The sequence below is a fragment of the Oryx dammah genome, unplaced genomic scaffold (assembly GCF_014754425.2).
Source record: "Oryx dammah isolate SB20612 unplaced genomic scaffold, SCBI_Odam_1.1 HiC_scaffold_3, whole genome shotgun sequence".
NCBI lineage: Eukaryota > Metazoa > Chordata > Mammalia > Artiodactyla > Bovidae > Oryx > Oryx dammah.
The window spans coordinates 79,119,885-79,147,110 of record NW_024070187.1 but is presented as its reverse complement, the minus strand read 5'-3'; the positions used below and the strand labels follow the sequence as shown (position 1 = coordinate 79,147,110).

The 27,226-nt window shown below is 36.6% G+C and overlaps 1 protein-coding gene across 1 annotated transcript in view; it reads left to right on the top strand.

The window, feature by feature from the left end:
- TECRL (trans-2,3-enoyl-CoA reductase like) overlaps positions 1-26,869 on the top strand; it is a 145,338-nt gene extending 118,469 nt beyond the window's left edge. Inside the window, exons 9-12 of the mRNA XM_040238288.1 lie at positions 5,201-5,258; positions 24,464-24,549; positions 25,095-25,140; positions 26,213-26,869. Coding sequence (XP_040094222.1) covers positions 5,201-5,258; positions 24,464-24,549; positions 25,095-25,140; positions 26,213-26,340 — 318 coding nt within the window. The 3' untranslated portion in view covers positions 26,341-26,869. The remainder of the gene's footprint in view (positions 1-5,200; positions 5,259-24,463; positions 24,550-25,094; positions 25,141-26,212) is intronic.
- Positions 26,870-27,226: the final 357 nt, after the last annotated feature.

Sequence of the window (27,226 nt, the reverse complement as noted above, 5' to 3'; positions counted from 1 at the left end):
TTTTCAGAAAACTCTATGGAGTACAATATAATGCATAATATGTCACTTCTAATATATTAACCAAGGTTCTTCACGTTTTATTAAAATTTAACATTCCCCACACTGTACATTGTTACATGTTTAGTTGTGCTGATTAAAAATAAAATGGAAATCTCAATGAACTGAGAGTACAAAGGGTGCTGAAGAAAGTAAAAATGTTTTGATTACAAATGTTTTGAATGAAAACATTTTTTAAAAGATGATTTTTCTATGTAAAAATAGATTTTTTCTATTCTACTAGCTTGCAATTTCATATTTCATATTTATCCACCTAATGATAATTCTGAAGAAGAAAGTGAACTATTAAATCATTCAACACCATGCTATTTTTAAATGAATGCTAGTGTGAGCAACAAGTAATCAATAAATTTATATAAAATAAAGCAAAAGTGAATATTTTTAAATTTAAGCCACCCATAGGCATTCAGATATAAGTCCTTTTGAATTTTTATCATTTATCATTCTAATGTTCTCACAACACTCTACCTAGTGACTTCTTTTAATGGTGGTAAAAAAAAAATTGCTTAAGTTTTACTATCTTAACTAGTTTTAGTGTACAGTTCAGTAGTATTAAGCATATTCAGACTGTTGTACAATTTTAAAATCTAGGCCACCTTGTTCTTCACAACTACAGTAATTCTGATAATATCTGTGAGTTGCTTATCTCTCTTTATGTCAGTTGTTTAAAATATATAAACTTATTTATAGTTATATTAAACTTTTTGAAAAAAAAGTAAAATTGTTGCAGACTATCAATTTGTATATGAGCAACCTGACAGAAATATTTTCATATTTGTTTTTTTATATTATTATAGTGAAGAAAATCATGCTTCTTTTGTATATAATATTTGGGTATAACTTCTATAAATATATTTGGACAGTTTTTCCTTACTATTTATGATTGTCTACAACTTCCTTCATAATATGTGCTACATAAGAGCCATAAATGGCTCAAAGAAGAAAGTATTCATATATTTTGTTATTTACAATAATTTGCAATTTAAGGACTGTTAAATCAAATCTTGAAGAAGGCTGAGTGCCGAAGAATTGATGCTTTTGAACTGTGGTGTTGGAGAAGACTCTTGAGAGTCCCCTGGACTGCAAGGAGATCCAACCAGTCCATTCTGAAGATCAGCCCTGGGATTTCTTTGGAAGGACTGATGCTAAAGCTGAAACTCCAGTACTTTGGCCACCTCATGCGAAGAGTTGACTCATTCAAAAAGACTCTGATGCTGGGAGGGATTGGGGGCAGGAGGAGAAGGGGATGACAAAGGATGAGATGGCTGGATGGCATCACTGACTCAATGGACGTGCGTCTGAGTGAACTCCGGGAGTTGGTGATGGACAGGGAGGCCTGGCCTGCTGCGATTCATGGGGTCACAAAGAGTCGGACATGACTGAGCGACTGAACTGAACTGATCTGAAATCAAATCTACTATTAGCAACTCCCACGAGCTCTAATATGTATGAAATCATTGTGTTAACATATAATACACCAAATGAAGATATTTAATTTAGGGAAGAATCAACTCAGGAGAAATGTGTGAATCATGCTGAGAAATATCCCAATGTTTCAAAGTTAATGTGCCCTGAAATTTTAATCAGTGATAAAACTATATGCTGAGTTTTATAGCACTGACTAAATGTCCTAATCTTAGTGCTGATCCAGGGAGAAGGCAATGGCAACCCACTGCAGCACTCTTGCCTGGAAAATCCAATGGACGGAGGAGCCTGGTAGGCAGCAGTCCATGCGGTCGCTAAGAGTCGGACACGACTTCACTTTCACTTTCACTTTCACGCATTGGAGAAGGAAATGGCAACCCACTCCAGTGTTCTTGCCTGGAGAATCCCAAGGATGGCGGAGCCTGATGGGCTGCCGTCCATAGGATCGCACAGAGTCGGACATGACTGAAGCGATGCAGCAGCAGCAGTGCTGACCCAAGAAGAAATTAAATCAAATACTTTTATTTCAATCTATTAGCATTGACACCTGTGTGTATTGGAGTAATTCATTGCCTAGACTTTGAAAACCAGTGATTAAGGTAAAAATTATGAATATTACAACTGTTCTTTAAATTCCAGTAGTGTTGCTAAATTAATGGTAAATTAAGCATCTTTAAGCATATAGAGTTGATTTTTCCATTAGAATATATATAGAAAAACATTTTATTAGTAGATAGCAAAATAAAAAAAATTGGTTTATTTACCAGTTTTAAAATTCCATTCTCTCATATTTCTTATGTTAGTATATTATATATTTGGGGTTGATCATAGTGATGGTGGAATAAAGACACACAAAGACAAATTATGGGCTAGTGCTACAAGGCTGCTCTAGTAGTAGTCTACCTGAAACTAAGACAAATATAACGTTAAATTTGGTAATTATATATATTTTTAAATTATATGTTTTGTAATGCTGAAACCATGTGACCCAGAAACTTAGAGAAGTGAAATCAATGTAGAATAAATCTAAATCATTTAATCTCTAACAATGAAAAACAAAGGACTCAGGTTTCAAACACAGGTCCATCTAGCAAAAAGCCTACAAGCTTAATTACATTAATGTGTAAATCATTTCAAATATAAAATAATAATCTGCAAATTCAATTTTTAGCTTGTCTTTCTAGTGGTAAAATAAAAAACTAGAAGTCTTTTCTACAATTATTTTATGCACAACATCATGAGAAATGCTGGACTGGAAGAAACACAAGCTGGAATCAAGATTGCCAGGAGAAATATCAATAATCTCACATATGCAGATGACACCACCCTTATGGCAGAAAGTGAAGAAGAGCTAAAAACCCTCTTGATGAAAGTGAAAAAGGAGAGTGAAAAAGTTGGCTTAAAGCTCAACATTCAGAAAACGAAGATCATGGCATCTGGTCCCATCACTTCATGGGAAATAGACGGGGAAACAGTGGAAACAGTGTCACACTTTATTTTGGGGGGCTTCAAAATCACCACAGATGGTGACTGCAGCCATGAAATTAAAAGACGCTTACTCTTTGGAAGAAAAGTTATGACCCACCTAGATAGCATATTCAAAAGCAGGGACATTACTTTGCCGACTAAGGTCCATCTAGTCAAGGCTATGGTTTTTCCAGTGATCATGTATGGATGTGAGAGTTGGACTGTGAAGAAGGCTGAGCACTGAAGAATTGATGCTTTTGAACTGTGGTGTTGGAGAAGACTCTTGGGAGTCCCTGGACTGCAAGGAGATCCAACCAGTCCATTCTGAAGGAGATTAACCCTGGGATTTCTTTGCAGGGAATGATGCTGAAGCTGAAACTCCAGTACTTTGGCCACCTCATGTGAAGAGTTGACTCATTGGAAAAGACTCTGATGCTGGGAGGGATTGGGGGCAGTAGGAGAAGGGGACGACCGAGGATGGGATGGCTGGATGGCATCACGGACTCGATAGACATGAGTCTGAGTGAACTCCTGGAGTTGGTGATGGTCAGGGAGGCCTGGCGTGCTGCGATTCATGGGGTCGCAAAGAGTTGGACTCGACTGAGCGACTGAACTGACTGAACTGAACTGAACTATCATGATTTTGTAACTCTTCAAATATTTTAATACATTTTGTATATTTGCTAATATTATTCTTCTATGAGAATTAATCTATTGAAGTTGATTATTCCAAATGACTTTTTGTACAACAGTTCTAGGTGATGATAAATGAAGTCTTGTTTTCACTTTCAATCTATTTCTTCCTAAAATTTACAGAGTAGAATTATATGCCAGTTATGTTAAAGTCACCTAGAAAATAAAATCTATAGGACTATTAGTATATGTGAAGAAATGAATTCAGAAACTGTTGAAAAGAAAAAAAAATCAGATATATTGCAAAAGATTTTAGCATTAAAGCCACCGGGTTAAAAGAGTGTTCAATTTATGGGGTACATTAATATGAAAAGTTGGATACTCTAAACAACAAAAATTTTGGATAACATAACCTACTATAAATAACATAATACTTATATCTTGAATACCTACTTTGCATTAAATTATGTCAAATGTATATAACAGACAAAGGGATTATCTTCAGAGGATACATGTTGCAAATTCAAATAGCTTTAACTCAGGAGAAATTAACAGTTAAACTTCTTGGCAGGTCATCAGTTCAGTTCAGTTCAGTTCAGTTGCTCAGTTGTGTCTGATTCTTTGCGACCCCATGAATCGCAGCACCCCAGGCCTCCCTGTCCATCACCAACTCTCAGAGTTCACTCAAACTTATATCCATAGATTTGGTAATGCCATACAGCCATCTCATTCTCTGTTGTCCCCTTCTCCTCCTGCTCCCAATCCCTCCCAGCATCAGGATCTTTTCCAATGAGTCAACTCTTTGCATGAGGTGGCCAAAGTTTTAGAGTTTCAGCTTTAGCACCAGTCTTTCAAATGAACACCCAGGACTGATCTTCTTTAGAATGGACTGGTTAGATCTCCTTGCAGTCCAAGGGACTCTCAAGAGTCTTCTCCAACACCACAGTTCAAAAGCATCAATTCTTCGGCGCTCAGCTTTCTTCACAGTCCAATTCTCACATGCATATATGACCACTGGAAAAACCATAGCCTTGACTAGACTGACCTTTGTTGGCAAAATAATATCTCTGCTTTTTAATATGCTATCTAGGTTGGTCATAACTTTCCTTCCAAGGAGTAAGTGTCTTTTAATTCATGACTGCAATCACCATCTGCAGTGATTTTGGAGCTCTAAACTGAGCTGAGACCAGCTGGGAACCATACTACTACCCTTGCAGTGGAAGGGTTGCTACTGTGTTAGCAAACTTGGAGTACATAAACCTATGCCAAATCTATCTTCAGTGATAAGACCTGTCTATTAGTGCTGTAAAAATATACCCATTGTATCAAATAAAGAACAGATAATCAACAGAACCTGATTAACAAGGCCATCTGAACATAGCTATCAAATGGGGTTGAGGATACCTTCAAAATCTCTACCTCAATGTGACTCATTCTTTTGATTCTATATATGTATACAACAGCTTCTTTCACTGTTATAATACAATATCTCTTCTTCTTATACTTATAGTATACTTTTGGGTCTTGAGAATATATTACATGGATATTTGAATATTTAAAAATATATTTTTAAAAGAAACCCAAGTATATCACTCCAAAATGTTGAAATGTTTTGCAGATTTGTGAAGCTGGAAATCATTTCATCAATGTAGTGTTGGCTCATCCCAGTCACACAGGTTAGTCACTTTTTTAATCTTCTCCAGAGTGAATTATGCTAATTATTATTTTTTAAATCAATGGTTGGAAACATTAAAGTTTGTGTTCCCCAATTATTGTTTTATTATGTCTAAATTTTCAAAGTAGTTGAACTAAATTATAGTCCCTAATTTTGGTTTCTCTAAAATGAAATGTACCTATACACATGCACACACACACACACACATGTTTTCTTTAAGCATATTAAAAAATTAAAAAAACATGATTAAGATGTAAAGAACTGTGAAATCCATTGATGATTATCCAAATTTCTTAGTTTAACTTTCAGTCTTAATCCGGTCGGGACAATATCTGTTATAATTCAACAGGATTGGAAAAAAAAAAAGTGAATCTTCTTTGACAAATTTAGTGGCAGTGGAATAGCAATACCTGAGAGAACACTGAATTTAGTATTCTGCTGAAAGATTTGAAATATTTACAGTGCCTAGAAAGTTCCATGGACAGAGGAACCAGGTAGGCTAGAGTCCATGGGGGTCATAAACAGTTGGACAAGACTAAGTGATTGAACACACAGAGTGTCTATATAATTTCAAGGTATTTTTGGTAAATCAGTACTCTTATTCAGGCTCAATTATAGCACAATGGCTTATTTTACATTGTATATAATTTAATTGTAATTTCAAATAGCAGTGGTCAACATTTGGGTTTCATGTTTTCATTATCTAGTTGCAAGTGTGTTTGTGTGTTCAAGTTTGTTTTAACATTGAAATGAAATTCCTAACATTTTATTGAAAGTTTCTAGCAGGCTGGAGAAGTAGATATATGAAATATATTCCAGAATATTTTTTCACATAATACGTAAAATTACAAAGGAAATTTATATTAGACTATCTATGAACATATAAAAAGCTATATATATAACTTTTATTATAATATTCACATATTTTGATAACTAACTTTTTGATTGAGTTTGTGACAGCAAATTAGACATTTGGATATATAAAACAACTGAATATGACTTGAAACTATCTGTACTTTCTCTTTTTTAAAAAATTAAATTATTTATTTTAATTGGAGGCTAATTACTTTACAATATTGTATTGGTTTTGCCATACATCAACATGAATCCACCACGGGTATACACATGTTCCCCATCCTGAAGCCCCTCCCACCTCCCTCCCCGTATCATCCCTCTGGGTCATCCCAGGGCACCAGCACCAAGCATCCTGTATCCTGCATCAAACCTGGCCTAATTTCTTTCTTATATGATATTATACATGTTTCAATGCCACTCTCCCAAATCATCCCACCTTCTCCCTCTGCCTCTCCCATAGAGTCCAAAAGACTGTTCTATACATCTGTGTCTCTTTTGCTGTCTTGCATACAGGGTTATTGTTACCATCATTCTAAATTCCATATATATGCATTAGTATACTGTATTGGTGTTTTTCTTTCTGGCTTACTTCACCCTGTATAATCGGCTCCAGTTTCATCCACCTCATTAGAACTGATTCAAATGTATTCTTTTTAGTGGCCGAGTAATACTCCATTGTGTATATGTATCACAGCTTTCTTATCCATTCATCTGCTGATGGACATCTAGGTTGTTTCCATGTCCTGGCTATTATAAACAGTTCTGTGATGAACATTGGGGTACACGTGTCTCTTTCAATTCTGGTTTCCTCGGTGTGTATGCCCAGCAGTGGGATTGCTGGGTCATAAGGCAGTTCTATTTCCAGATTTTTTAAGGAATCTCCACACTGTTCTCCATAGTGGCTGTACTAGTCTGCATCCCCACAAACAGTGTAAGAGGGTTCCCTTTTCTCCACACCCTCTCCAGCATTTATTGCTTGTAGACTTTTGGATCACAGCCATTCTGACTGGCGTGAAATTGTACCTCATTGTGCTTTTGATTTGCATTTCTCTGATAATGCGTGATGTTGAGTATCTTTTCTTTTGTTTGTTAGCCATCTGTGTGTCTTCTTTGGAGAAATGTCTATTTAGTTCTTTGGCCCATTTTTTTTTTTTAATTGCATTGTTTATTTTTCTGGAATTGAGACTCAGGGGTTGCTTGTATACTTTTGAGATTAGTTGTTTGTCAGTTGCTTCATTTGCTATTATTTTCTCTCATTCTGAAGGCTGTCATTTCACCCTGCTTATAGTTTCCTTTGTTGTGCAGAAGTTTTTCATTTTAATTAGGTCCCATTTGCTTATTTTTGCTTTTATTTCCAATATTATGGGAAGTGGATCATAGAGGATCCTGCTGTGATTTTTGTCGGAAAGTGTTTTGCCTATGTTCTCCTCTAGGAGTTTTATAGTTTCTGGTCTTACATTTAGATCTCTAAACCACTTTGAGTTTATTTTTGTGTATGGTGTTAGAAAGTGTTCTAGTTTCAGTCTTTTACAAGTGGTTGACCAGTTTTCCCAACACCACTTGTTAAAGAGATTGTCTTTTCTCCATTGTATATTCTGCCTCCTTTGTCAAAGATAAGGTGCCCATGCTGCTGCTGCTGCTGCTGTCACTTCAGTCATGTCTGACTCTGTGTGACCCCATAGATGGCAGCCCACCAGGCTCCCCCATCCCTGGGATTTTCCAGGCAAGAACACTGGAGTGGGTTGCCATTTCCTTCTTCAGTGCATGAAAGTGAAAAGTGAAAGGGAAGTCGCTCAGTCGTGTCTGACTCTTCGCGACCCCATGGACTGCAGCCTACCAGGCTCCTCTGTCCATGGGATTTTCCAGGCAAGCGTACTGGAGTGGGGTGCCATAACCTTCTCTGTTAAGGTGTCCATAGGTGTGTGGATTTATCTGTGGGCTTTCTATTTTGTTCCATTGAACTATATTTCTGTCTTTGTTCTAGTATCATAATGTCTTGATGACTGTGGCTTTGTAGTAGAGCCTGAATCCAGGCAGGGTGATTCCTCCATTCCATTCTTCTTTCTCAAGATTGCTTTGGCTATTTGAATTTTTTTTGTACCATTGGTAGCTTGATAGGCATTGCATTGAATCTAAAGATTGCTTTGGGTAGTATACTCATTTTCACTATATTGATTCTTCTGATCCATGAGCATGGTATATTTCTCCATCTATTAGTGTCCTCTTTGATTTTTTCACCAGTGTTTTATAGTTTTCTATATATATGTCTTTAGTTTCTTTCAGTAGATATATTCCTAAGTGTATTATTCTTTTCTTTGCAATGGTGAATGGAATTGTTTCCTTAATTTCTCTTTCTATTTTCTCATTATTAGTGTATAGGAATGCAACAGATTTCTGCATGTTGATTTTGTATCTTGCAACTTTACTATATTCATTGATTAGCTCTAGTAATTTCCTGGTGGAGTCTTTAGGGTTTTCTATGTAGAGGATCATGTCATCAGCAAACAGTGAGAATTTTACTTCTTCTTTTCCAATTTGGATTCCTTATATTTCTTTTTCTGCACTGATTGCTGTGGCCAAAACTTCCAAAACTATGTTCAATAGTAGTGGTGGCAGTGGGCACCCTTGTCTTGTTCCTGACTTTAGGGAAAATGCTTTCAGTTTTTCACCACTAAAGATAAATGTTTGCTGTGGGTTTGTCATATATAGCTTTTATTATGTTGAGGTATGTTCCTTCTATTCCTGCTTTTTGGAGAGATTTTATCATAAATGGGTGTTGAATTTTGTCAAAGGCTTTCTCTGCATCTATTGAGATAATCATATGGCTTTTATTTTTCAATTTGTTAATGTGGTGTATTACATTGATTGATCTGCAGATATTGAAGAACCCTGGATCCCTGGGATAAAGTCCACTTGGTCATGGTGATCTTTTTAATGTGTTGTTGGATTGTGATTGCTAGAATGTTGTTAAGGATTTTTGCATCTATCTTTATCAGTAATATTGGCCTGTAGTTTTCTTTTGGGGGGCATCTTTGTCAGGTTTTGGTATTAGTGTGATGGTGGCCTCATAGAATGAGTTTGGAAGTTTACCTTCCTCTGCAATTTTCTGGAAGAGTTTGAGTAGAATAGGTGTTAGCTCTTCTCTAAATTTCTGATAGAATTCTGCTGTGAAGTCGTCTCAACCTGGGCTTTTGTTTGCTGGAATATTTTTGACTAGAGATTCAATTTCCTTGCTTGTGGTGTGTCTCTTAAGATTTTTTATTTCTTCCTGGTTCAGTTGTGGAAAGTTGTACTTTTCTAAGAATTTGTTCATTTCTTCCAAGTTGTCCATTTTATAGGCATATAATTGCTGATAGTAGTCTCTTAGGATCCTCTGTATTTCTGTGTTGTCTGTTTTGATCTCTTCATTTTCATTTCTAATTTTATTGATTTGATTTTTCTCCCTTTGTTTCTTGATGTGTCTGGCTAATGGTTTGTCAATTTTATTTATCCTTTCAAAGAACCAGGTTTTGGCTTTGTTGATTTTTTGCTATGATCTCTTGTTTCTTTTGCATTTATTTCTGCCCCAATTTTTAAGATGTCTTTCCTTCTACTAAACCTGGAGTTCTTCATTTCTTCCTTTACTAGTTGCTTTAGGTGTAGAGATAAGTTATTTATATGACTTTTTCTTGTTTCTTGAGGAATGCCTGTATTGCTATGAACTTTCCCCTTAGCACTGCTTTTATAGTGTCCCACAGATTTTGAATTGTTGTGTTTTCATTTTCATTCCTTTCTATGGACATTTTAATTTCTTTTTTGAATTCTTCTGTGATTTGTTGGTTATTCAGCAAAGTGTTGTTCACTCTCGATATTTTGAAATTTTTAATAGTTTTTCTCCTGTTCAGTTCAGCCAGTTCAGTCACTAAGTTGTGTCCGACTCTTTACGACCCCATGAATTATAGCACGCCAAGCTACTCTATCCATCACCAACTCCCAGAATTCACACAGACTCACGTCCATCGAGTCAGTGATGCCATCCAGCCATCTCATCTTCTATCGCCCCCTTTTCCTCCTGCCCCCAATCCCTCTCAGCATCAGAGTTTTTTTACAATGAGTAAACTCTTCGCATGAGGTGAGCAAAGTACTGGACTTTCATCTTTAGCATCATTCCTTCCAAAGAACACCCAGGGCTAATCTCCTCTAGAATGGACTGGTTGGATCTCCTTGCAGTACAAGGGACTCTGAAGACTGTTCTCCAACACCACAGTTCAAAAGCATCAAATCTTAGGCGCTCAGCTTTCTTCACAATCCAACACTCACATCCATACATGACCACAGGAAAAACCATAGCCTTGACCAGACGGACATTTGTTGACAAAGTAATGTCTCTGCTTTTCAATATGCTGCCTAGGTTAGTCATAACTTTTCTTCCAAGGAGTAAGCGTCTTTTAATTTCATGACTGCAGCACTATCTACACTGATTTTGGAGCCTAAAAAGATAAAGTCTATCACTGTTTCCACTGTCGTTTTCTGAATGTTGAGCATTAAGCCAACTTTTTCACTCTCCTCTTTCACTTTCATCAAGAGGCTTTTTAGTTCCTCTTCACTTTCTGCCATAAGGGTTGTATCATATTCTTATCTAAGGTTATTGATATTTCTCTCATCAATCTTGATTCCAGCTTGTGCTTCTTCCAGCCCAGCATTTCTCATGATGTACTCTGCATAGAAGTTAAATAAGCAGGGTGACAATATACAGCCTTGACACACTCCTTTTCCTATTTGGAACCAGTCTGTTGTTCCATGTCCAGTTCTAACTGTTGCTTCCTGACCTGCATATAGGTTTCTCAAGAGGCAGGTCTGGTGGTCTGGTATTCCCATCTCTTTCAGAATTTTCCAGTTTATTGTGATCCACACAGTCAAAGGCTTTGGCATAGTCCATAAAACAGAAATGGATGTTTTTCTGGAACTCTCTTGCTTTTTCCATGATCCAGCAGATGTTGGCAATTTGATCTCTGGTTCCTCTGCCTTTTCTAAAATCAGAATGAATATCTGGAAGTTCATGGTTCACATATTGCTGAAGCTTGGCTTGGAGAATTTTGAGCACTAGTTTACTAGTAGTGTGTGAGATGAGTGCAGTTGTGGAGTAGTTTCAGCATTCTTTTCCATTGCCTTTCTTGGGGTTTGAAATGAAAACTGATCTTTTCCAGTCCTGTGGTCACTGATGAGTTTTCCAAATTTGCTGGCATATTGAGTGCAGCACTTTCACAGCATCATCTTTCAGGATTTGAAATAGCTCAACTGGAATTCCATCACCTTCACTAGATTTGTTCATAGTGATGCTTTCTAAGGCCCACTTGACTTCACATTCCAGGATGTCTGGCTCTAGGTGAGTGATCACACCATCATGATTATCTGGGTCATGAAGATCATTTTTGTACAGTTCTTCTGTGTATTCTTGCCACCTCTTCTTAATATCTTCTGCTTCTGTTAGGTTCATACCATTTCTGTCCTTTATCAAGCCCATCTTTGCATGAAATTTTCCCTTGGTATCTCTAATTTTCTTGAAGTGATCTCTAGACTTTCCGATTCTATTGTTTTCCTCTATTTCTTTGCATTGATCGCTGAGGAAGTCTTTCTTATCTCTCCTTGCTATTCTTTGGAACTGTACATTCAGATGCTTATATCTTTCTTTTTTTCCTTTGCTTTTCACTTCTCTTCTTTTCACAGCTATTTGTAAGGCCTCTCCAGACAGCCATTTTGTTTTTTTTGCATTTCTTTTCCATGGGGATGGTCTTGATCCCTGTCTCCTGTACAATGTCACGAACCTCATTCCATAGTTCATCAGGCACTCTATCTATCAGATATAGTCCCTTAAATCTATTACTCACTTCCACTGTATAATCAAAAGGGATTTGATTTAGGTCAAACCTGAATGGTCTAGTGGTTTCCCCTACTTTTTCAATTTAAGTCTGGATTTGGCAGTAAAGTATTCATGATCTGAGCTACAATCAGTTCCTGGTCTTGTTTTTGTTGACTGTATAGAGCTTCTCCATCTTCGGCTGCAAAGAATATAATCAATATTATTTAGTGTTGACAATCTGATGATGTCCATGTGTAGAGTCTTCTCTTGTGTTGTTGGAAGAGGGTGTTTGCTATGACCAGTGCATTTTCTTGGCATAACTCTATTAGTCTTCTCCCTTCTTCATTCCATATTCCATGGCCAAATTTGCCTGTTACCCCAGGTTTTTCTTGACTTCCTACTTTTGCATTCCAGTCCTCTATAATGAAGAGAACATCTTTTTTGTGTGTTAGTTCTAAAAGATCTTGTAGGTCTTCATAGAACCATTCAACTTCAGCTTTTTCAGTGTTACTGGATGGGTCATAGACTTGGATAACTGTGATATTGAATGGTTTACCTTGGAAACGAACAGAGATCATTCTGTCATTTTTGAGATTGCATCCAAGCAGTGCATTTCTGACTCTTCTGTTGACCATGATGGCTACTCCATTTCTTCTGAGGGATTCCTGCCTGCAGTAGTAGATATAATGGTCATCTGAGTTAAATTCACCCATTCCAGTCTGTTTTAGTTTGCTGATTCCTAGAATGTTGACGTTCACTTTTGCCATCTCCTGTTTGACCACTTCCAATTTGCCTTGCTTCATGGACCTAACAGTGTACGTTCCTATGCAATATTGCTCTTTTACAGCATCAGACCTTCCTTCCATCACCAGTCACATCCACACCTGGGTATTATTTTTGCTTTGGCTCCATACTTTCATTCTTAATGGAGTTATATCTCCACTGATCTCCAGTAGTGTACTGGGCACCTACTGACCTGGGGAGTTCCTCTTTCAGTATCCTATCATTTTGCTTTTTCATACTGTTCATGGGGTTCTCAAGGCAAGAATATGGAAGTGGTATGCCATTCCATTCTCCAGTGGACCACATTCTGTCAGACCTCTCCATCATGACCTGCCCAACTTGGGTGGCCCTACAGGCCATGGCTTAGTTCATTGAGTTAGACAATGCTGTGGTCCTAGTGTGATTAGATTGACTAGTTTTCTGTGAGTATGGTTTCAGCGTGTCTGCCCTCTGATGCCCTCTTGCAATACCTACTGTCTTACTTGAGTTTCAGTTACCTTGGACGTGGGGCATCTCTTCATGGCTGCTCCAGTGAAGCGCAGCCTCTGCTCCTTACTTTGGACGAGACGTATTTCCTCACAGCCGCCCCTCCTGACCTTGAACGTGGAATTGCTCCTCTAGGCCCTCCTGCGCCTGCGCAGCCACTGTACCTTGGACATTTTCTCCTGTAATTGAGATCTAATCTTACTGCATTGTGGTCAGAAAAGATGCTTGGAATGATTTCAATTTTTTTTGAATTTATCAAGTCTAGATTTATGGCCCAGGATGTGTACTTTCTCTTGCAGATAAAAATTTAACATAATATTGCAAATACTATTGTGTTCTGTTTTCTGCATTTGTATTGAAGTAAAGCCTACATTTAACAAAGAGGTTAAATACTATTTTCATTTGACCCAAATACATAGATCTACTGGTTTCTCTTTTGAATTATGTGAAGTCCAGATAAAAAACTTCTGATGGTCTGATTTTTTTTAAGCATAAAAGCAGATCACAATGCAATTTTACAAAAATAGCAGCATTGACAAGCCTACGACTATCAAAAGGTTTATTCCTTTCTCTGATCCTCTAACAAGGTGACTTCCTCAAGTTTCTTCACCTGGAATATGCTGTCATTATCTGACAATTTTAAATCATCATATTCTCAAACTCTGAAAATGTTTATGTGAGAAAGACTTGTGTGTGTGTGTGTGTGTGTGTTTACTCCACTGTTTAACTTGCTTTGTATGTTGCTCTTGCCAAGTCAGAAGCCAGTGCAATCTCTTCTTGGTTAATTGGCTTGGTCTTTTGCCTTGAGACTCAGAACACTTTTTATTATCACTTAAGTCTATTAATTGTGTACCGAATTTCATAGAATATGTTTTAGAGCTGATAATTCTAGATCATGTCTGACTCTTTATAATCCCATGGAGTGTAGCCCACAAGGTTCCTTTGTCCATCAAATTCTCCAGGAAAGAATACTAGGTATACCTGCTAGGTAGCCATTTATTTCCTTCTCCAAAGGAATCTTCCCATCCCAGGGATAAAACCTGGTTCTCTCACACTGGGGGAAGATTCAGCACCATCTGAGCCTCCAGGAAACCCAGTTTTCCCAGAGACATGATGTAATCTTTTAGTTGGTTGACTCATGTCTTGTTTAAGTTCTAGAAAGTTTTCTTGTATTATATTCTTGCATTATAGTTTAAATTGTATTTGTTACATTGTGGATGGTGAGAAGATAGTGGGGTGAACATGTTACATTTGCTTCTATTTTATATTTCTATTGCTTTCAGTATTTAGCTTTTTGTTCATTTCTTTTCTTTACTCTTTTTTTTTCTTTTTTACTGTTTTTGTTTATATACTAAATATCCCCTATTCTATTGATCATTCCACCCTTATGCAAACTGAAATATGTTCCACCCAACCCATATTATTTTTTTTTTCATTTTCTACAGTTTAATTCTTGAAAATAATCAACTCTTTTTCCTTCCTGTTATATACATATCTTTTATTTTTTGAGTTATGGGATTTCATTACAGTTACATTCTCTGTTATCTGCAAATGCTTCTGTATGTTAATTTTTTTCCTTTTATTTTGGAGAGGATTCATTTTATCACTTGGGAAAAATTAATGCTTTATATTTTATTCACATAAAAGCTTTATGTGAATATTGATCAAATTATGTTCATTTTAAGTGTATGGATTGCCCTTGAACAGAAATAACAAATGTTTTCACAGATGTGGTGAGGAAGTGAAGTCTCTAAAGGATAAAATGTGCTCTGGAGGACATGGGATGTTTCATTGTGTCTTTTGATTCTCTATATACTCTTTTGTTTTCTAAATTTATTAATTTCTGAAAGTGTTTCCTTCTTTCTTTCCCCTCTAAGCCTTCAAGTATTATCTCATTTCTTGGAAGCAGTGTCTTCTAAGATGTGAAACTCTGGACTCATTACTGTCAAGTCATTGTGTGTCTTTTCTCTATATTTAGTGTTCCAATAATATTAAGTCTTAGACCTCTTCTGAGAGTAAAACCTCTTCTGATCATGAAATATAGACATTTACACACACACACTGCATTTTTTTTCCTTACATAAAATTTTTATCCAACTCTCAGTTCCTGTGTCAGCTCTAATTGAGTCTCTGTTGCTTCCAGATTTTTATTTTCCCACTTATGTATTCATTGGAATTTATACTAATATCTCTATATCTTAGATATGCTGTAGACATGAATAATGGATGGGGACTATCTTTTACTGACTGTTTAAGCAAGATCTACAAAATGTGTTCACCAGGAAACAATTTCATATAGAACAAGCTTTTAAAATCTTATTACTAAGTACTGAAAAAAGATAGAGAGAGAGAGAGAGAGAGAGAAATTTATGCCAAGTAGGAAACTGAGCTGTGAAGCTCTCAAGGATGGTCTCTGTGATTTTTGTTGGGTTATCTGAAACTGGAGCAATTGTTCTGAATTAGCTTAAGCTGGAATGACTAGAAAAAATTTAGATTGGATTTGGGGCTCCCTGAAAATGAGGAAATTATCTTGGATAAGGCAGCTCTCTTTTGTCAAGGCCAACCTTTCAGAAGGTATACTACTCAAAAGCTTTCTGCTACCAGTAGAAATTTAAAAGAGAGACATTAGTGGGAAATTACACAGCCTTCACTGCTGCTCATGGCCTTCATCTAACAACTGATTTGCCCCAGTTTTATTCTTCACAAACTTCTAGATTCCCTCTAGCATCAACTGGCACAATTAACACTTCAAGGATTATATATGGTGTGATGTGGACACTCACCTGAAGGGAGCTTATCAGGACATGGTTATGGCCCTTGTTCTTGGGTTGAGAGAATATCATGAGATGTCCAAATGCTAGAGGCAAAATATCATCTTTTTACATCATTATATAACAGCAGGTTATACATAAGTTCCACACCTTAACTTTTTCCATCATTGATAAGTTTAATATGTAGAATCTATCTGATTATAAGTCCAAGGGCAGGAGTGCTTACACTAAAACTTGAAACTGCTGCAATTTTCTGCCTTGAACCCTACTAAATTTTCATAGCTTTTGTTCTCCATTGTGTACAGTTCCAAGATTTCCTTGGTGTGTAATATGCTACCTGCCAAACTGGAAAAGGCCTGTAAGATAGTTTGCTTCCTTCTTAATGATATGAGGTACACACTGCACTATATTTTCTCTGTTTTAGAGAGGATGCCCCACAATCATTTGGCCCCTAAATCTTTATAGTGTTTATTAGCAACCCCCATGCTTTCTGTGGACCACAAATGTCTGAAAAAGGCCACCAACATATTAGCCACTTACTCATTCAGTATGAATAGCATAATGTTATTGATACAGTGATTTTCAGTGAGATGCCCAGCCTGAGCCTTCTTGGACTATTTTATGGTAAAGGGTGGGAATAATAATTCTAGAAAAAAAAAAAAACTGAAATTCTGTGCTATTGCTCATTTTAAAGGAAAGTAAACTATTCTGACCTCCCTTTGTAATAGAGATGGGAAAACACTTTTTTTTTTTTTTTTTAAATTCATAGTCTATATCCATAGACCCAAGGCTGGGTTAATCTACCTTAGTAGTATTAGGTAGTTAGAGTAGAAAAAAAAAAGAGTTCAAAATGGCACTCAGAAGAAGGAGCAGTTTAAAAAGCCCTTGAAAGTAACAAAGAAAGGAAAAAAAAAAAAAACATGAAATAGACAAAGAAAGAAAGAGAAAAGGCCCGAGAAAAACCACAGCCACAGTAAGAACCTCAGGCATGAAAACACACCCAAACAGGCTTCCTGGGTTGGCCTTGAACACTCTATTTACCTTCCCTTCCCTGACTGGTCACCAGTACAAACCCTAATTTGCTTGAGGAATAGCCAGTCAAGCCCTAGGAACCACCAAGGGGAAGAGACAAAAAGTATAAAAAGGGAAGCTGAAAGGAATTGAGAATACTCCTCCAGGAGTTGGTCCACTCTCCTGTCTTGAGATTGTACAGCATGCCTCCTTCTTAACAAATCTTGCCTGTTTGAGCTCTAACTAGTGTGCCTTACAATTCTTTGCTATGATGAGGCAAGAACCTCCAGAGAATACTACCTGCTTAATAAATCCTGCCCGCTCGAGCTGTAACTAGTCTGTCAGTCTAATTCTTTCCTACAAGGACACAAGAACCAAGCAGGAAAAAAAAAAAAAAATGAGCTGGCAGTAATATGACTTAGCTACTGAGCATGTGTGCATCACTTGAAATGTTGGATAATATGTGATAAGTCTGCAGTACTCCACTGTCACCCTTCAAAATACATCTGGCTTCTGAAGAGCTTGTGAAGTGACTTAAATGATATAATGAATAATATCATACAAGCATACTTTGGATCTTCAGTGTAGCACTAATCACCCATTGGGAAGCCAATTGTTTATATTTATCAAAGATTGAGTACAATTGCAGACACTTCCACTTGGTTTTCCCCATGGCCATAGCTCTTGCCCTAAAGTTCAATAAATCAATGTACAATGTGGATATACAAACTACAAACTATGTATATTCCAATTATTCATTCAGTGCCTGGGAAATGAGCCCTATGAAGTAGACTATGATTATTGTTGCTGTTTAGTCATTAAGTCATGTCTGATTCTTTGCAATCTATGTACTGTAGCCCAACAGACCCCTCTGTCTATGGGATTCCCCAGGGAAGAAAACTGGAGTGGTAACCATTTCCTTCTCTAGACGATCTTTCCAATCCAGAGATGAAACCCATATCCTCTACAATGGCACGCAGATTATATAATCAGTGAGCCATCAGGTTGTCAGTTCAGTCACTCAGTCATGTCCAATTCTTTGCAACCCTATAAACCACAGGACTCCAGGCCTCCCTGTCTATCACCAACTCCTGGAGTTTACGCAAACTCATGTCCCTTGAGTCGGTGATGCCATCCAAACATCTCATCCTCTGGCATCCCCTTCTCCTCCTGCCCTCAATCTTTCCCAATATCAGGGACTTTCCAAATGAGTCAGCTCTTCTCATCCGGTGGCAAAGTATTGGAGTTTCAGATTCAACATCAGTCCTTCCAATGAACACCCAGGACTCATCTCTGTTAGTGTGGACTGGTTGGATCTCCTTGCAGTCCAAGGGATTCTCAAGAGTCTTCTCCAACACCACAGTTCAAAAGCATCAATTCTTTGGCACTCAGCTTTCTTTATAGTCCAACTCTCCCATCCATACATGACTACTGGAAAAAACATAGCCTTGACTAGACAGACCTTTGTGGACAAAGTAATGTTTCTGCTTTTGAATGTGCTATCTAGGTTGGTCATAACTTTTCTTCCAAGGAGTAAGCATCTTTTAATTTCATGGCTACAATCACCATCTGCAGTGATTTTGGAGCCCCAAAAAATAAAGTCAGCCATTGATTCCACTGTTCCCTATCTATTGCCATGAAGTGATGGGACCAAATGCCATGATCTTAGTTTTCTGAATGTTGAGATTGTAGCAGTCTTTAAAATGTAGGCATAGTCTATTCTCACTAGTACACAGTTCCATGAACAGATGCCAGTATATCATTTAGTGAAGTTATATTAATGAATGATTATGAGAATGCTTATATGTATCTACATTTGTTTCCATGTTGGAGTCTTTCTCCTTGGGGTCCCAGACTGTTATTTCATCAATGAGTTTAGTGTCTTACAACTTGTTTAAGTCTAAAACCTGGGAAAGAAAGGGGATTTTATATTGAACTAGCTTCCCCATGTCTCTGGATTATTCATCTCAAATTTATTTTGCCTAAATTTAGAAAATCATTTTGGGGCATCCATCAATTCTAACCTTTCAGAACACTGTGTTCTTATAACCAGCCGTGCTTTTGGTGGATCAAGTAACTTCTGAACTTCCCATTAATTTTGGCTTATAAGAAGTGCCACAAATAGAAATGAATTTGATTTGGGATAGGGGGAAGAATCCTTTAATCCCAGTTACTACAAATCATCCCATTCTAAGATGACATCACTTATATTCAGTCTGGGATGTCTGAGAGCCGACCTTGATCTTAATAATGATGATGCCCTTGCACTAACACCTTTCTTAGAGCTTTGGAAAATGGTGTGTCCTCTAGTTTTTCCAATGAAACATGGGGAATACTATGGGAATATGAAAAATGGGAACATTTTTTTTTCCTTCCATGGAAAAGGAACTTCCCTTTTGGCCTTATTTAGAGTATCTACCCAAAGACCTCCACTTTTCTAAGCAATTTAACACCTTTTTCTGTTTGCCAGTGAAATCACAACACTTTTTTTCCCCTCATTTACTGAGGACTGTTGCTTTGTTCATGCTTTCAGGTGTATGTTAATGTGTTTGTACTAGCTTAGCAGAAGATTAACTCCTTGGAAGAAAAGCTATGACCAACTAGACAGCATATTAAAAAGCAGAGACATTACTTCACCAACAAAGGTTAGTCTAGTCAAATCTATGTTTTTTCCAGTAGTCATGTATGGATGTGAGAGTTGGACTATAAAGAAAAATGAGCACTGAAAAATAGATGCTTTTGAACTGTGGTGTTGGATAAGACTCTTGAGAGTAACTTGGATAGGAAGGAGATCCAACCAGTCCATCCTAAAAGAAGTCAATCCTGAATATTCATTGGAAGGACTGATGCAGAAGCTGAAACTCCAATGCTTTGGACACCTGATGTGAAATTGACTCATTTGAAACAACCCTGATGCTGGGAAAGATTGATGGTGGGAGGAGAAGGGGAAGACAGAGGATGAGATGATTGCATGGCATCACCAACTCAATGGACATGAGTAAGCTCTAGGAATTGGTGATGGACAGGGAAGCCTGGTGTGCTGCAGTCCATGGGGTTGCAAAGAGACGGACACAACTGAGGGACTGAACTGAATTCCTATATCCCATAAGAGTGTTCCAATAACAGAAACCCCTTATCCATTTTTATATCTTGGCTCCTACAATGTGGGAAACACAAGTTCCATCTTTATCTCTTGGAGAAGGAAATGGCAACCCACTCCAGTATTCTTGCCTGGAAACCCCATGGATGGAGGAGTCTGGTAGGCTACAGTCCATGGGGTCTCAAAGAGTTGGACACGACTGAGCAACTTCACTTTCTCTGTTATCCAGCATCAACAGAATCCAATTACAGCTATATTCTCCTATAATGTGCTAGTTCACGCTGGCTGGGTTCTGTAATTCCCTTGGGGAATAACATTCTTCTTCTCTTATTTGGTCACAATAACCTGTGGTAGGTCCTTTAGTACTGTTACACTAGCTATAGCATACAAGTTAAGAGAGGGTATGAGGAAGATAGGGATTTTATTGCAATTTAATAGTCTCTGTATTAATTTTAAGGAAGAGAGTATGTTAATTTTTCTGATTTGTAGTCAGATGGATTATAGATTGCATCACTAGTTCCGCTAAGGGAGTGAACTAATTTTGAACAGGGAAGAGCAGCCTACTTCTCCAAGCTCAGGCAGTTCATGAAAATCTGTACAGCCTAATATTCTATGAATGACAACTTAGCTTAACAGACCTGGTTTGGATTAGAGTGGTGTGTTCTTTGGTGCTTGATTACTCTTGCAATTAAGTTCCGGGGCTGGTCTTCACTTACTCTTCGTTTCTCTCATTGCAGATTAGAGCATATTCATATTGGGTTGGTCAAAAAGTTAATTTCTGTTTTCCATAACATCTTATGGAAAATCTAAATAAAATTTTTGGCCAATCCATTATACTACTACCAGTTTTTACAGCTGGCTTTTAATGGTTTTTATCCATTTCAGTTTTAGCTATCTTCACCAAGAACATTGATAGTGTCACCACTAAATTCTATTGGACCAAATAAAGCAATCCTTTTCAACAGCATAAAATACCAGTAAACCAGGATAAAAGGCATTATGTTTGCAAGGCTACCTTATAACAGTGGTCCTTTTTTTGGCCCCTGGCATCAACGATGGGGCATTCAGCACAGGCTGGTCAGTAGGTCATTCAACTCTTAAATGCCATTCCAGTATCTGCTTTGAGGGCCATTCCTTGTGGCAAATACCATGGGTTCAGTTTTCTTTGATACAGATGCTGAAACAGAGATTTGCATTCAGGAGTTGTATTGGGGTGATTTGATAGATGGAAAGAAAAAAATCATGTCTGGGTAGGAAATCGAGAGTAACACAGTTTCAGTGAGAGTATCAGATGAACCTGGGGGCCTTCTAAAGCTGGGCTGAACAATCAATGTTGTTCTGAATAAAGTCATCAATTTGCCACATTGATCCAATAATAGATAAGGGTTAACCAAAAAGTGAGTGTGACCTTGCATGAGTTTGTTCCTTTCAGCCAGGTTATCTTCACAGGGGATGCTGAAAGTTAAAGGCTTTCTGCCAGCAGTAAATCCTGAAGATGTGGAATAAATCCTTTATACCTAGAGAAGAATCTGGGTAGCTGGAGCATTGTAATGTAAAAATATCTTCAGACTTTTAATATAATAAAAGATTAATTATAAATAGAAACTATACACTGAGAAACATTTCATAGGAATATAAGTATTAGATTCAGTTCAGTTTAGTTCAGTTCAGTCGCTCAGTCGTGTCCGACTCTTTGCAACCCCATGAATCACAGCATGCCAGGCCTCTCTGTCCATCAACAACTCCCGGAGTCCACCCAAACCCATGTCCATTGTGTAGGTGATGCCATCCAACCATCTCATCCTCTGTTGTACCCTTCTCCTCCTGCCCTCAATCTTTCCCAGCATCAGGGTCTTTTCAAATGAGTCAGCTCTTCACATCAGGTGGCCAAAGTATTGGAGTTTCAGCTTCAACATCAGTCCCTCCAATGAACACCCAATGATCTTTAGGATGGTACTTATATGCAGAGTACATCGTGAGAAATGCTGGACTGGAAGAAACACAAGCTGGAATCAAGATTGCTGGGAGAAATATCAATAACCTCAGATATGCAGATGACACCACCCTTATGGCAGAAAGTGAAGAGGAACTAAAAAGCCTCTTGATGAAAGTGAAAGAGGAGAGTGAAAAAGTTGGCTTAAAGCTCAACATTCAGAAAATGAAGATCATGGCATCCGGTCCCATCACTCCATGGGAAATAGATGGGGAAGCAGTGGAAACAGTGTCAGACTTTATTTTTGGGGGCTCCAAAATCACTGCAGATGGTAATTGCAGCCCTGAAATTAAAAGACGCTTACTCCTTGGAAGAAAAGTTATGACCAACCTAGATAGCAAATTCAAAAGCAGAGACAATACTTTGCCGACTAAGGTCCGTCTAGTCAAGGCTATGGTTTTTCCTGTGGTCATGTATGGATGTGAGAGTTGGACTGTGAAGAAGGCTGAGCACCGAAGAATTGATGCTTTTGAACTGTGGTGTTGGAGAAGACTCTTGAGAGTCTGTTGGACTGCAAGGAGATCCAACCAGTCCATTCTGAAGGAGATCAGCCCTGGGATTTCTTTGGAAGGAATGATGCTAAAGTTGAAACTCCAATACTTTGGCCACCTCATGCGAAGCGTTGACTCATTGGAAAAGACTGATGCTGGGAGGGATTGGGGGCAGGAGGAGAAGGGGACGACAGAGGATGAGATGGCTGGATGGCATCACTGACTCAATGGACGTGAGTCTGAGTGAACTCCGTGAGTTGGTGATTAACAGGGAGGCCTGGCGTGTTGCGATTCATGAGGTTGCAAAGGGTCGGACGCGACTGAGCGACTGAACTGAACTGAATATCTAAACTTACATATTATTACAATAATAGCAGCTAACACACTGAGGAAAATACCTATATGCCTATATTTTTTTGTATCATAAGACACATTGGTTATCTAATCTACAAATGACATCTTGAAGAAATGTGTATTTGTGGACCCTGTTCATTCCACTACCTCCAAGGATTGAACAGGCATAAACTGGCTTTAACCCAAATTACCTTGTGTTCACATTCTGCTTCTGAAAGTCAGTTGACATGGATAGATTCCTCAATCATCTTTCACTTGATAAATACATGAATGTTACACAAAGGTGTTTACATAAATGTTACCAACAGAATCTGTTCTACTAAATGGCATATATATATATATCTTTATCTTGAAATAAGCAGTGCATGAAATTTGCACATTGCCTAATATATTTTCACTTTGATAGTTCAACAATCCTTACAGTTTTGAAAACAGCATATTGACATTTCATTAAGACTTTAGAATTTAAATAAAAGAGATTAGTTTATCTGTTATCCAATTAAGTCTTGCTATGAATACACAGTAATTTTATAATTTACATTTACTTTTACAAATGTCACAGGTCAAAGTTCAAATTGATATCATTATGAATTTATTATACAAAATATTTCTTGAAAAATTTGAAAGGCAAAAAGTAACTGAAATAAAGGACAATATGCTAAGTATAATGAGAGTTGTAAATAACAATCCTGATTACTAAGCAGAAACAATTTGTGTGGTACTTCTGAATATGAGACGTCCTTGGTGGCTCAGATGGTAAAGCATCTGTCTACAATGCAGGAGTCCTGGGTTCGATCCCTGGGTTGGGAAGATTCTTTGGAGAAGGAAATGGCAACCCGCTCCAGTACTCTTGCCTAGAAAATCCCATGGATGGAGGAGCCCGGTGCAGGCTACTATCCATGGGGTCACAAAGAGTCAGACATGACTGAGCGACTTCACTTTCACTTTCTGAATATTAACTATTCTGATATACACTGTAATCCTCTTATGAGAGATTTTCATACTTTTCTGATACAAATGACACACTTATGAAATTCCCTCTGGATCATTACTAATTTAACAGAGAGTTTTGAGGTATTTCATAATCTCAACCAAAAGTATATTCTTTAACACTAAAGGAAAATAAGAAGAGAGAAGCAATTGTTAAAACACGTTAGAAGTATTAAAATGTAATGTGAATCTCAGTAGGCAATACTGCTGAACTATTATGATAAACAAAATAATGTTTATATATTCTTTAATTTTAAAACTTAAGGAATTGATTATTGTGGTGACATCCTGTAATTTTACTGCAACATAGCTGTAGACATGGTTAGAAAATGATAAGGATTTTTTTTAGTCAAAAGTTTATGACATTTGAAACTGGGTCTCCTTTGAATAATTTGTAAAACAGATTTCTATAAATATATGATGAGATTTCATATGATATATAGTTTTTGTAGGGAATTTATAACTATATAATAAATAAATGACTGTATTTGAAATATGAAACATTACTGACATTGTACTCTACTTTTTAAAAGGAAATAATGCCTGTTTTCCAAGTCCAAATTATAACCCCTTTACATGGATGTTTTTCCTGGTTTCATGTCCTAACTACACCTATGAGGTATGTTATATATGCATGTGTTTAACTGAACTTTATTTAATAATATATTAACTACATATGTTTATGTACTTACATGTATTATAGATCATGCCTGATATATATTTATGTTTAGTCTGTAGATACAGGCATAGACAGAAATATAGATTATGATACAGATTTCAATTGAAGTTATAGGCATATAAAATTAGAATATTTCACTCACAATTTTTGCTGCAGAATAAATAGTATTTGTGGATATATCTATCTATATTTAAAGAAAATTTCATAAACAGCACATTAAATGTCTTAAGAAGCCTCTGGATTTTATAAAAAAATTTGGGATAATATCTTTCATTTTCTTAGGAAAATTATACAGTTTTATGAGTTTTTAAATCACTATCATACTTAACAATGAAATTATAACTTTGGGAAATATATTTCTACTTAAAATTTTCTACTGTTTTAAGCTTTTAAAATACTTAATCAATGTCTATTTAATTGTTCACAAGGGAACAAATTTCTAGATTGACTATTCATATTTGTCAATTTATGTTTTAATCTAACAGATTGGATCATGGATTAGTTTCACAATCATGACTCAAACATTGCCAGGTAAGACCTAGGTTTACTAATGATCGAAGTAGATACACCTTTAGGAGAAGTGGTTTCTGAGAACAAATTGCTGTAGTACTGCAATTAGGCATGTTTGCAATGGGATTTTTTTTTGCCTTTATTTTTATTTTGGAATTGTTATCAGTATAAAATTAAATTGAAACATTGTTTACTATGCATATCTGTATAATTGTGGTTGCATGCTTGTGCTTAGTCACTCAGTGTGTGCAACTCTTTTGCAACGCTATGGACTGTAGCCTGCCAGACTCCTCTGTCCATAGGATTCTCCAGGCAAGAAGACTGAAGTGGGTTGTCATTTCCTCCTCCAAGGGATCATCCCAACCCAGGTCTCCCACATTGTAGGTGGATTCTTTACTGACTGAGCCACCAGGGAGGCCAAATTGTGGTTAATCCAAACTACAAAATGTAGTCCAAATATATTTATTAAGCAACAAGTTTTTGTTAAAAAGAAGTGGTAATAACACACTTCACTTTAAACTCTCTCATGTATGCACACAGATTTGTACATACTGTGTCTTCAAGTGTTCACATCCATCTGTGATGGGAAGGCTGGGGGCATGAATGTGTCACCTTGAATGCTGGTCATTTTAATACAGAAAGAAGTTAAATTGTCATAAACTCATTTTATTAGAAGCGATACATATTATTTCAATTTCATTCATTCTTGTTACACTCTATAAAAATGTGGATTAGAATTTATGCGATTTGTCTTATATGTATATATGTGTGTAGAAGAAGTGTTTTATATACATATGAAAAACCATTATTGAAAAATTCAAATGTATTTTAAGAATTTCTTCTTTGGAAACATTATGTGGCAGTGGGATGTAAAAAATGTAGAATTATTTCAATTTCTATATTTTTATGCTTATTCAACCATGCAATATTGATAGGATGTATATGATGCTAGGTAATATAAATAAGGAAAAATTGATAGAGAACTATATGACACTTGGGAAATATTTTAAGAGCTATTATTTTTCAAACATAACTTGTTATGTCCATAATAAAAATAAAAAAGAAACAATAATTATTTATTTTTTTCTTCTAGTTGGGATTTTTACACTTCTGATGAGTATCCAGATGTCTCTGTGGGCACAAAAGAAACATAAGATTTATCTGAAGAAATTCAATTCTTATATGCATAGGAAATCAGCAATGATTCCATTCATACTGTAAGAAAAATAAGTGATCTTATCTCACGTACAGAAAAGCAGTATAATAACTCACTAAATGAAATTTGAGAAAAGATAATTGTCTTTATGTTCCATAAATTCACAAACAATAGTATTTTTGCTTGGGTAAATATACATAAGAACAAAATTTAGCTGAATTTAGAGTAATAAACTTGAGGAAAATGAAAAATTGAAATTATAGATATGGCTAATTGAAAATAGCATCCAGTATGTTTGCAAGGGACTGATACTTGAATGAGATGTTCTTACTTCATTAAATCTTTCATAATACTATCAGCTTAAGAAAATTTAAAATATTTGAATTCTATAAAGTGAATATTGCAATATTTCAAACACTTGAATTTTACATATTATTTTGAGAGTGATTTTTTTTCTTTCTATTAAATATGTTATTGAGAAATTTCAAATGTCTTGAAACTATTATGTCAGTAGTTCAATTTTACCTATATTAAAAGTTAAATATTTGTAATTAGCCATGCATCTTGGTAATTCATAATATACATTGTATATCATTTTGGAAATACAACATTCAAAATATTTTCTAGACATTACTCATTAAACATTTGAATATACTATACTGATATATATATATATTTATATTTATATATAGATCATGTTTATATGTGAATATAGAAATAGATATATTTCAAATAGACAATATGTGATGATGAGGAAAGTATGCATTAGAATGTTGAGATTAAGAGTGGAAAGATAAAGTGAAAGTGAAAGTGAAGTCGCTCAGTCATGTCCGACTCTTTGTGACCCGTGGACTATAGCCCACCAAGCTCCTCCATCCATGGGATTCTCCAGGCAAGAATACTGGAGTGAGTTGCCATTTCCCTCTCCAGGGGATCTTCCCAACCCAGGCA